The sequence below is a fragment of the Mobula birostris genome, chromosome 16 (assembly GCF_030028105.1).
Source record: "Mobula birostris isolate sMobBir1 chromosome 16, sMobBir1.hap1, whole genome shotgun sequence".
Classification (NCBI taxonomy): Eukaryota; Metazoa; Chordata; class Chondrichthyes; order Myliobatiformes; family Myliobatidae; genus Mobula; species Mobula birostris.
Window position 1 is genome coordinate 5163675 of NC_092385.1, and position 12423 is coordinate 5176097.

Genomic DNA, 12423 nt, shown 5'->3' on the forward strand with positions numbered 1-12423 from the left:
TCCTGGCCCGAGGAGCCCACACTGTCCAGTTACACCCATGTGACCAGTCAGTCCACGACCTCTTCCATTGCCACAGAGAGGCCACTTTCAGGTTGGAGAGGCAACAACTCATATTTCATCTGGGTAACCTTTAACCTGATGGCATAAACATAAGGTTTCTCTAACTTTCAATAATTTCTATACCCTCCCTTACTCTCTTTTTCCATTCTCATTCTTACCTCTTCTATCATTCACCTCCCTCTCGGTTTCCCACCTCCTTCCCTTTCTCCCATGTAACACCCTTTTCTCCTATCAGATTCCTTCTTCATCAGCTCTTTATCTTTTCTACCTATCACCTGCCACCTTATTACTTCATGCCCCCCCTACCATCCACACACCTTCCGACTCACCTAGTTTAACCTATCAAATGTCAACTTGTACTCCTTGCCCTCTCCCTCAATGTTCTGGCTTCTGCCCCGGTCTTCTCCAGTCCTGACTAAGGGTCTCGGCCCAAACTGTCAACTGTTTATTCCTCTCCATCGATGCTGCCTGACCTGCTGACTTCCTCCAGTATTTTGTGCATGTTGCTCTGGATTTCCAGCACCTGCAGAATTTCTGGTGTTTAGCACAGGATGCAACCCACAACGTTTTGCGAAGTTAATTAAACCGGGTAACTAAACCATTAATTAAATCTGTACCAAGAAACAAATTGGAATAGCTGTTGATTTGGGATTGAGGAATGAGCGTTCCACACGTGGAAGCATCGGAAACACAAGAAAAATCCTCTGATTTTTAAAAAGTTTTTTTTATTTTGTCAGTCAAGAGTCATGAAATTAGATTTTCCCCTCAGCCCACCCCACTCCCCTCCTCAAACATTCATCCCCAATATAAATTAAACAGATTCCATGATAAACATTCTTATTTTCAGATTGGACTCATATATTCACCGGAGGCAGCCTGTCATTCAACCACGTTTGTATTAATGAAAACACTTCCTTCACGACCTCTGGAAGCTCCTTGTGAAGCTGGTGGAAGCTCTCCTCAAAAACCTGGACAAAATTCAAAGAGACCAAGATGATCACGCAGAAATCTTGGCACTGAGGTGCCCCATTAGCTCGGATACAGTTCACCGACACACAGCAGGCAATTGAATATTACTCTAAAACTGGATTTAGGAGATGGGCTTGACTGGAGAAGGGGTGTTTCAGAAGAAAGAGAGAATGGAAAAGATGATAATTCAGGAAAACAACAGAGGTAACAAAAATAAACAAACTACAACTAAAGGGGCAAGTATATTCAAGATGCATCTGCATCTTACATAGAATATAAAACATTACAGAGTAATATCTACCTCTTATAGTAGACTAAAACACTGGTACAACCTTGTGCTCTGAATTGTATTGTGCTGTTCACAGAACACAGAACATGGAAGAGTATAGCACAGTACAGGCCCTTCAGTCCACAATGTTGTGCCAATTTTTTAACCTACTCAAAGATCAGTTTAACCCTTCCCTCCCACATAACCCTCTATTTTTCTATCATCCATGAGCCTATCTAAGAGTCTCTTAAATATCCCAAATTTATCTGCCTCTACCACCACTTTCTGTGTAAAGTACTTGTCTCTGACATCCCCCCTATGTATTCCTCTAATCAACTTAAAACAGGAGATCCCCCCGCCACCCGGGGTCCACAGACATAAAAATGGTTGGGAACCCCTGCCTTCGAATTATGCCCCTGGTATTTGCCATTTCTGCCCTGGGAAAAAGTCTCTGGTTCTCCACTGATCTATGCCTCTTATCAGGTCACCTCTCATCCTCCTTCGCTTGGAAGAGTAAAGCCCTAGCTTACTCAACCTACCTTCATAAGACATGCTCTCTAATCCAGGCATCTTCCTGGTAAATCTCTCCTGCACCCTCTCTAAAGCTTCACATCCTTCTTATAATGATACAACAGGAACTGAACACAATACTCCAAGAGCAAGGAAAGTAAGATTTACCAAGACATTGCCTGGACTTGGGGACCTAAGTTACTAGGAGAGGTTGTGTTGGCAAGGACTTTAATCTGGGACTGTAGGAGATTGAGGGGTGATGGACAGAGGAGGTAAAATCATCAGGGGCACAGACATGGTGAAAGTACACAGTCTTTTTCCCAGAGAGGGGGTTGCTAAACATGAGAGGAGGTAGGTTTAAGATCGGACATGAGAGATCTAAAATGGATGTCAGAGGCAGCTTTACGCGGAGGGTGGTGTGTACTCAGAATGAGCTGCCAGAAACAGGGGTTAAGGCTCTCAATCTTCTATATTCCAAGGAATAAAGTCCCAATTTATTGAATCTCCCCTTATAACTCATATCCTCCTGACCTAGTAACATCTTCGTAGATTTTCCCTGTACTCTTTCAATCTTATTTACATCTTTCCTGCAGGTAGGTCACCAAAATTGCACACAGTACTCCAAATTAGGCTTCACCAGTGTCTTATACAACTGTTGCTGCAATTGAAATACATCCAAGGTTGGAAAGGAAGATTAAGTCCATGAGACATAAGAGAAGAATAAAACTTAAGAGGGACATTAACTATATTTAAAAGACATCTGGATAAGCATATAGATAGGAGTGGTTCGGAGCAGGGGTTCCCAACCTGGGGTCACCAGACCCCTTGGTTAGTAGTAAGGGTCCATGGCATAAAAAAAGGTTGGTTTAGAGGGATATTTTGGGCAGATGGGACTTGTCGGCCATGGTTGGCAGCTCATCTAGGAGGAGGAAAACTCTGATCTCAAACCTCCGCTGCCTTGCGGCTATACCCACTCATGGGGAAGGCTTCAGGAGTAAACCCCGAGGGAAAAATCCAGAGCTGGAGTCCCTAAGGCAGTCCTACGTTGGTAACTGACTGGTAACTCCTGAGTCACTGTTGATACCAAATTATATTGGTCTCTGCTGTTCCTTTGGGTTCATCAGATGTGTGGAGAGGGGGAGCCTGTTACATGGACTACAGTTCTCATTTCATACAGGCCAGGCTTGTTTATCTAGACAGTGAGGACGCAATATCCCTGGTCGACCCTGACTGCCGGAGGCCTCCCTCCCTCACTCACTCACTCAGAGAGATATGGACCAAACACAGGCACATGTTGGGCACCATGGTTGGACTGAAGGGCCTACTTCAATGTTCTATTACTCTCTGGCTCTAAGGCTGGACAGTGATCAAGTTCTTAATTTAACCGAGACGTTTAGGGAAGAGAGAATCACCTTCAGTGTTTTGTCAGTGCTGGTTACCACCTCGAACATGACGTGTGAGCCCTTAATGTTGCACATTTTGTCCGCATCGCCGTGTAAGATCAGCACTGGCGCCGTGATGGTAGGCAGTATGTTCTCCAGACCGGTTAGTGCATTTAACAGTACAGCAGCAAATCCCACCTTCATGCCTCCGTGGTAGCAGAGAGGGTCTTCATTAAAGTTTTGAACCTGAAAGATCCAAAAGATATCATGATAAATGCTGGGGGCTCAGTAATCTTTAACTGTCTGCCTGCTCTGCACCCTCTCAGTAACTCTGTAGTGATGCACGCCACTTTCTTGAGGTACCTGCTCTTGAAGATGTTCTCAACGGTGGGGAGGCTCATACCCATGACAGAGCTGGCACCATTGGCGGCCCTTTCTTTACCCTCCTGCGGTGCCTCCTTACCAGGTGGCGATGCAAAAGGTCAGAGTGCTCTCCGGCAAACAGTCCTGTGCTAACTTTCTCGGGCCATATATATAGCCAGGGTGCCTAGGGCTTTTGCACAGTACTGTATTCGTCAGAGAACAAGATTGTAAATCTGGCGGGAGCAAAGGATGTTGGGAATAGTGAGGGTGGGACACTGCGGGAGGGGTGTGGGACAGGTGGCAGAGAAGGAGTGCCGGGGTGGGAGTGGCGTGGGTGCAGACACACCCAGCCCTGAGACACCAGGCAAGGTCATTTGATTCCAAACAATTGGTTTATTGATCATTACAGAATGTCTCTCGGGTGCTTCCCGCTCCCTCCTCTCTCCCTTCCCCCTTTTCCCAAACATGATTCCCCTCTCCCTGCCCCCTTCCCACTCTCAGTCCACAATAGAGACCCATATCAGAACCAGGTTTATCATCACACATATATGTCATGAAATTCATTTACAATTGGCTTTCATTAACTTTGATTCCTTCCGCTTGTCATAGCCATGGAAACAGTGGGGATAAGCTCCCATAATGTATTAAATGCCCCCAGAGATGTGCATCTCAAACAGCCTCTGACAACCAAGTCCAGGTCCTGGCCTTCACATGTGGCTCAGCTGTTAAGCCCGGGGGAACTATTTCTACTGAGAGAGGAAGGGCCAAGGGTGGGTTACTGGTGCCTTAAAACCAGCTTGTTCAGGCAGATGGGGCTCGTCAGTTGTGGTTGGCAGCTCACTTAGGAGAAGGAAAAGCTCAGATTTCAATCGTCCGCTGCCTTGCAGTTATACCCACTTATGGGAAAGGCTTTGGGAGTAAACCCCAAGGGAAGAATCTAGAGCTGGAGTTCCTAAGGCAGCTCTCTATTGAGTTCAATGCCGACTGGCAGCTCCAGCGACACCGCTGGTGCCAAACTATATCAGTCCTTGCTATTCCTTTGGATTCTGCACGGAGAGGGGGTGCCTACTGCATGGACAACGGTTTGCTCTCCATATCGAACTCCCCTTGCTTGCATATCACCTCGACAACGACAAAGCAATATCAATGGTCGACCCTGACTAATGGAGGGCCTCAGACAGAGATGCCTGCTTACGATTGGCCTGCATTTACCAGTGTGCAGGCTCCAGTGTACATTTGTTCACCTAAATTTATTGGAATTACAATTCAAGTTGGTTTATTATTGTCACATATATCAAGGTACAGTGAAAAGCTTGACTTGCATGCTGTTAGAACATAAAACAGTGCAGCACTGTACAGGTCCTTTACTCAACAATGTTGTGCCAGACTTTTAACCTGCTCTAAGATCAATCTAGCCTTTTTCTTCCACATCGCCCTCTATTTTTCTTTCGTCCATGTGCCCGTCTACGTCTATTAAATCTCCCTCTCCTCCGTGGATTGTCACCTTGTCGTGGTGGAGAAGCTTGTGTGGTCCTGAGATCCCGAGAGCGATGCCGTCTGGAGCTATGCTCCTGGTAGGGTCACCCATGGCGGTAAGGTCGAGAGTGAGGTCCCTGACAAAGAACAATCCAACCAAGACCTCAACGGTGGAACAGGTGGACGAAGTTACTTCGAACTCAACGGCTGTGAAGGCGGATGAAGGCTGCAACAAATCCATCAGCTCCAATTGTCGTGGTTTCCATGCCATTGGAATCAGTTGGTTGATCTGTGAAGTATCGTGTGCTTCTTGGAGTGCAACATTAAGTACACGTTAAACAAATCCACGCACAGGCGTCTTCACTCTGTGGGCCACTTCAGAATGAAGACCATCATCCTCGACCTCGAGGGATAGCCACAACGAAATCTCTCTAATGTATCTGCTTCTACCCACCAACCCAGGCAGCACATTCCATGCACCTACCACTCTGCAAAAAACCTACCTCCACCTCTGACATCCCCGCCGTCTTTCCTCCAATAGACTTAAAATTATGCCCACTCATATTAGCCACTCGTGCCCTGTGAAAATGTCTCTGGCTGTCAATCTATGCCTCTTATCAAGTCTCCTCCAGAACATAGAACATAGAGATGTACAGCAGGGGATCAGACCACTCGACCCACAATGTTGTGCCAAACCAGCTAAAAAGCTAAGCACAATCTACATGCCCTTACACTTCCTCCCTCACCACTATTCAGGGCCCCAGGCAGTCTTTCCAGGTGAGGCAACACTTCACCTGTGAGTCGGCTGGGGTGATATACTGCGTCTGGTGCTCCCGATGTGCCCTTCTATATATTGGCGAGACCCGACGCCGACTGGGAGATCGTTTTGCTGAACACCTACGCTCTGTCCGCCAGAGAAAGCAGGATCTCCCAGTGGCCGCACATTTTAATTCCACATCCCATTCCCATTCTGATATGTCTATCCACAGCCTCCTCTACTGTAAAGATGAAGCCACACTCAGGTTGGAGGAACAACACCTTATATTCCATCTGGGTAGCCTCCAACCTGATGGCATGAACATTGACTTCTCTAACTTCCACTAATGCCCCACTTCCCCCTCGTACCCCAACCGTTATTTATTTATATACACACATTCTTTCTCTCTCTTTCCTTTTTCTCCCTCTGTCCCTCTGGTTCTCTCATATCCCTTTTGCCAATCACCTGTCCAGCTCTTGGCTCCATCCCTCCCCCTCCTGTCTTCTCCTATCATTTCGGATCTCCCCCTCCCCCTCTCAAATCTCTTACTATCTCTTCTTTCAGTTAGTCCTGACGAAGGGTCTCGGCCCGAAACGTCGACTGTACCTCTTCCTAGAGATGCTGCCTGGCCTGCTGCGTTCACCAGCAACTTTGATGTGTGTTGCTTGAATTTCCAGCATCTGCAGAATTCCTGTTGTTTGCAATACTCCCGATTCGGCCTCACCAATGCCTTATACAACCTCATCATAACATTCCAGCTCTTATACTCAATACTTTGATTAATAAAGGCAAATGTACCAAAAGCTCTCTTTACGACCCTATCTACCTGTGACGCCACTTTTAGGGAATTTTGTATCTGTATTCCCAGATCCCTCTGTTCCACTGCACTCCTCAGTGCCTTACCATTTACCCTGTATGTTCTACGTTGGTTTGTCCTTCCAAAGTGCAATACCTCACACCTGTCTGTATTAAACTCCATCTGCCATTTTTCAGCCCATTTTTCCAGCTGGTCCAAATCTCTCTGCAAGCTTTGAAAACCTTCCTCACTGTCCACTACACCTCCAATCTTTGTATCATCAGCAAATTTGCTGATCTAGTTTACCACATTAGCATCCAGATCATTGATATAGATGACAAATAACAATGGACCCAGCACTGATCCCTGTGGCACACCAGGGAAGAAGGATCTCAGCCTGAAACATTGACTGCTTATTCATCTCCGTAGATGCTGCCTGACTTGCTGAGTTCCTCCAGCATTTTGTGTGCGTTGCCTTGGAGCATCGTGCTCAGTTCTGGTCGCTGCATTGTAGGAAGATTGTAGAAGCTTTGGAGAGGGTGCAGAGGAGATGCTGCCTGGACTGGAGAGCATGTCTAATGAGGATTGATTGAGTGAGCTAGGGTTTTCCTCTTTGGAATGAAGGAGAATGAGAGGTGACTTGATGGAGTTGTACAAGATAAGAGGCATAGATAGAGTGGACAGCCAGAGACTTTTTCTCAGCATGGAAATGGCTAATATGGGGGGGGGGGACTTTCAAGGTAATTGGAGGAAAGTATAGGGGGAATGTCAAAGGTAGTTGTTCACACAGAGAGTGGTAGCTGCATAGAATACCCTGCCAGTAGTGGTGGTAAAGGCAGATACATTAGAAAATTTAAGGGACTCTTAGATAGGCACATGGATGATAGAAAAATGGAGGGTTATGGAGGAGGGAAGGGTTGCATTCATCTCAGAGTAGGTTAAAGGTGTCAATGCAACAACATGGGCCGAAGGGCCTGTACAGTGTTGTACTATTCTACGTTCTGTGTCAGAGCACAGCGGAAATTTACAAAGATCTGCTGGGACCTGAGGGACTGAGTCGTGAAGAGGGACTGAGTTGTGAAGGGAGACTGAGCTGGTTGGGCCTGTTTTCATTGGAGTGCTGGAAGCTGAGGGGTGACCTTACAGAGGTGTATAAAATCATGAGGGGCAGTGTTAGGGTGGATGCATACAGTAATTTGCCTAGGGTTCAGGGGAATCAGGCTTAAGCTGAGAGGAGAGAGATTTAGACCATAAAACCGTAAGACGTAGGAAGTAAAATTAGCCCACTTGGCCCATTGAGTCTGCATGGCTGATTTACTATCCCTCTCAACCCCTTTCTCCTTCCTTCTCTCCATAACACTCAACACTCTGACTAACCAAGAACCTATCAACCTCTGCCTTAAAAACACCCAATGATTTGGCTATGCAGCTATCCCTGGCAATGAATTCCACAGATCTACTGCTCATCTCTGTTCTAAATGAGCGTCACTCGATTCTGAAACTGTGCTCTCTGGTCCTGAACTCCTCACTACAGGAAACATCCTCTCCACATCCACTCTGTCTAGGCCTTTCAATATTCAACAGGTTTCAGTGAGATCCCCCGAATTCTTCTAAACTGCAGCGAGTACAGGCCCAGAGCCAACAAATGCTCCTCGTACGTTAATTCTTTCAATACCAGAATCATTCCTGTAAGCTTCCTCTGGGCCCTCTCCAATGTCAGCACTTCTTTTCTTAGATAAGGATTCCAAAACTGCACAGAATACTCCAAGTGCTGTCTGGCCAATACCTCATAAAGCCTCAGCATCTCTTATATTCTAGTCCTCTCACAATGAATGCTAACCTTGCATTTGCCTTCTTTACCATCGACCTAACCTGCAAGTTAACCCTCAGGGAATACTGCTCAAGGTCTTCCAAGGCCCTTTGCAGCTCTGGGTTTCGAATTGTCTCCCCGGCTGGAAAATAACCTATGTCTTTATTCATAAAAACATAGGAGCATAGAAAACCTACCCCTACAGCACAATACAGGCCCTTCGGCCCACAATGCTGTGCTGAACATGTACTTACTTTAGAAATCACCTCGGGTTACCCATAGCCCTCTGTTTTTCTAAGCTCCATGTACCTATCCAGGAGTCTCTTAAAAGACCTTATCCTATCCGCCTCCAGCCCATGGCAGCCCATTCCATGCACTTAACACTGCCTGCGTAAAAAAAAATTACCCCTGACATCTCCTCTCTACCAACTTCCAAGCACCTTAAAACTGTGCCCTCTTGTGTTAGCCATTTCAGCCCTGGGAAAAAGCCTCTGGCTATCCACACAATCAATGCCTCTCATCTTTTTATACACCTCTATCAGGACACCTCTCATCCTCCGTCACTCCAAGGAGAAAAGGCCAAGTTCACTCAACCTATTCTCATAAGGCACGCTCCCCAATCCAGGCAACATCCTTGTAAATCTCCTCTGCACTCTTTCTATGGTTTCCACATCCTTCCTGTAGTGAGGTGACCAGAACTGAGCACAGTACTCCAAGTGGGGTCTGACCAGGGTCCTATACAGCTGCAACATTACCTCTCGGCTCCTAAACTCAAACCCATGATTGATGAGTCACCCATATGCTGTCTTAACCACAGCAGCAGCTTTGCATGTCACAAGATCGCAAGATCACAAGACAAAGGAGCAGAAGTAGGCCATTCGGCCCATCGAGTCTGCTCCGCAGCTCCCCCATGAGCTAAACTATTCACCTAGCTAGTTCCAATTTCCGGCTTTTTCTCCATATCCCTTGATACCCTGACTAATTAGATACCTGTCAATCTGCTCCTTAAACACCCTCAATGATCGGGCCTCCACAGCTGTATGTGGCAATGAATTCCACAAATCCACGACCCTCTGACTAAAAAAATTTCTCCTCATCTCTGTTTTAACTGGGTACCCTCTAATTCTAAGACTATGGCCTCTTGTCCTGGACTCACCCACCAAGGGAAACAACCTTTCCACATCTACTCTGTCCAACCCTTTCAACATTCGAAGTGTTTCTATGAGATCCCCTCTCATTCTTTTATGCTCCAATGAATACAATCCAAGAGCCGACAAACGCTCCTCATATGTTAGCCCCTGCATTTCAGGAATCATCCTCGTAAATCTTCTCTGAACTCTCTCCAACATCAGTACATCCTTTCTAAGATAGGGGGCCCAAAACTGCACACAGCCTTTCTAAGATAGGGGGCCCAAAACTGCACACAGTTTTGTCCTATGGACTCAGACCCCAAGATCCTTCTGATCCTCCACGCTGCCAAGTATCTTACCATTAATACTATATTCTGCCATCATATTTGACCTACCAAACTGAACCACCGCACACTTATCTGGGTTGAATTCCATCTGCCACTTCTCTGCCCAGTTTTGCATCCTATTGATGTCCTGCTGTAACCTCTGACAGCCCTCCTCGCTATCCACAACACCCCCAACTGTTGTGTCATTTATAAAAATCACAAAGAGTAGGGTTCCCAGAACAGATCCCTGAGGCACACCACTGGTCACCAGAGTCCATGCAGAATATTACCCGTCTATAACCACTTTTTTGCCTTCTGTGGACAAGCCTTCTGTATTCCTTCGGCCAAAGTGCATGATCATACACTTCCTTACACTATATTCCATCTGCCACTTCTTGTTATTGAGTCATAGAGTCATAGAAGAGTACAGCAGCAAAAACAGGCCCTTGGGGCCCATCTAGTCCATGCCAAAACCATTTCAACTGCTTATTCCCATTGACCTGCACTGGAACCATAGCCTGCCCCCCCCATACCCCTACTATCCATGTACCTATCCAAACTTCTCTTAAACATTGAAATAGAACTCACATGCACTATTTATGCTGGCAGCTCATTTCACACTCACGACCTTCCGAATGAAGAAGTTTCCTCTCATGTTTCCCCTTAAACTTCGCACCTTTCACCCTTAAGTCATGACTTCTGGTTGTAGTCCCATCCAACCTCAGTGGAAAAAACTTGTTTGCATTTACCCTATATACACCCCTCAAAATTTTCTATCAAATCTCCTCTCAATCTTCTACATTCCAAGGAATAAAGTCCTAACCTATTCAATCTTTCCTTGTAACTCAAGTGCTCAAGACCTGGCAAAATCCTTGTAGATTTTCTCTGTACTCTATCATCCTTGTTTACATCTTTCCTGTATGTATGTGACTAAAACTGCACACAATAATCCAAAATATCCTTCACCAGTGTCTTATACAACTTCAACTTATCATCCCATCTCCTGTACTCAATACATTAATTTATGAAGGTCAATGTGCCAAGAGCTTTCTCTGTGATGCCACTTTCAACAAATTATAGACTTGTATTCCCAGATCCCTTTGTTCTACCACACTCCTCAGTGCCCTACCATTCACTGTGTAAGACCGACCCTGGTTGGTCCTACCAAAGTGCAAAACTTTGCACTTGTCTGCATTAAATTCCATCTTCCATTTTTCAGCCCATTTTTCCAGCTGATGCAGACCCCTCTGTGAGCCGCGTTAGCCTTCCTCACTGTTGACTGCACCCCCAATCTTCCTGTCATCCGCAAATTTGCCGATCCAGCTAATCACATTATCATCCAGATCATTGACACAGATGACAAACAACAAAGGATCCAGCACCAATCCCTACAACAAACCATTAATCACAGGCCCCCAGTCAGAGAGGCAAACCTCTACTTCCACTCTCTGGCTTCTCCCACAAAGCCAATGTCTAATCCAATTTACTATCTCATCCCGAATGCCAAACGACTAAACCTTCTTGACCAGCTTCCCATACAGGATCTTGTCAAATACCTTATTAAAGTCCATGCAGACAACATCCACTGCCTTGTCTTCATCCACTTTCCTGGTAATTTCCTCAAAAACTCTAGAAGATTGGTTAGACATGACCAAACAAGCATAAAGACATGCTGACTATCCTTAATCAGTCCATGTCTATCAAAATATATACTGTATCTGGTCCCTTAGAAATTTCCCACAAGTGATGTCAGACTCACTAGCCTGTAATTTCCTGATTTGTGTTTAGAGCCTTTTTTAAACAACAGAATAACATTGGCTATCCTTCAATCATCTGTAACCTTTCTTATCACTAAGGATGTTATAAATATCTCTGCTAGGGCCCTGGCAATTCTCTCAATTCATCTAAGTCCTTCTGCAGATTCCCTGCTTCCTCAACACTACCTGTAACTCTATCTATCTTCATATCGTCTGCAAACTTGGCCACAAAGCCATCGATTCCATCATCCAAAGCATTGACATACAATATGAGAAGAAGCGGTCCCAACAACAACTCCTGTGGCACACTATTATTCACTGGCTGTCAACCAGATAAGACCCCATTTATTCCCACTCTCTGCCTCCTGCCAGTCAGCCAATCTTCTATCCATGCTAGTATCTTTCCTGTAATACCATGGGCTCTTATATTGTTAAGCAGCCTCACATACAGCACTTTGTCAAAGGCCTTTTGAAAATCCAGGTCACCAATATCCACTGACTCTCTTTTGTTTATCCTGCCTTTTATTCCCTCAGAGAATTCCAACAGATATCCCCTTAAGGAAACCATGCTGACTTCAGCCTCATTTATCATGCACCTCTAAGAACCTCAAAACCTCATCCTTAATAATGGACTCCCAACATCTTCTCAACTGATAAAGTCAGGCTAACTGGTCTGTAATTTTTCATCTGCCTCTCTTCCTTCTTAAAGAGTGGAGTGACATTTACAAACTTCCAGTCCCCCAGAACCATTCCAGAGTGCAGTAATTTTTGAAAGGTCATTGCTAATGCCTCCACAATCTCTTCAGCCATGTCTTTCAG

General features: G+C 45.6%; 1 protein-coding gene across 3 annotated transcripts in view; it reads right to left on the reverse strand.

Annotated features, from left to right (window-relative positions):
* Positions 1 to 819: 819 nt before the first annotated feature.
* The window catches only part of mgll (monoglyceride lipase), a 114337-nt gene continuing 102733 nt past the window's right edge, over positions 820 to 12423 (reverse strand). For 2 of the 3 annotated variants that reach the window (XM_072280250.1, XM_072280251.1), the window contains 2 exons: positions 3220 to 3435; positions 820 to 1028 (listed from right to left, as the gene is read on the reverse strand). In XM_072280250.1, coding sequence (XP_072136351.1) covers positions 915 to 1028; positions 3220 to 3435 — 330 coding nt within the window. In that variant the 3' untranslated portion in view covers positions 820 to 914. The remainder of the gene's footprint in view (positions 1029 to 3219; positions 3436 to 12423) is intronic. The other variant, XM_072280249.1, reaches the window with a different exon arrangement.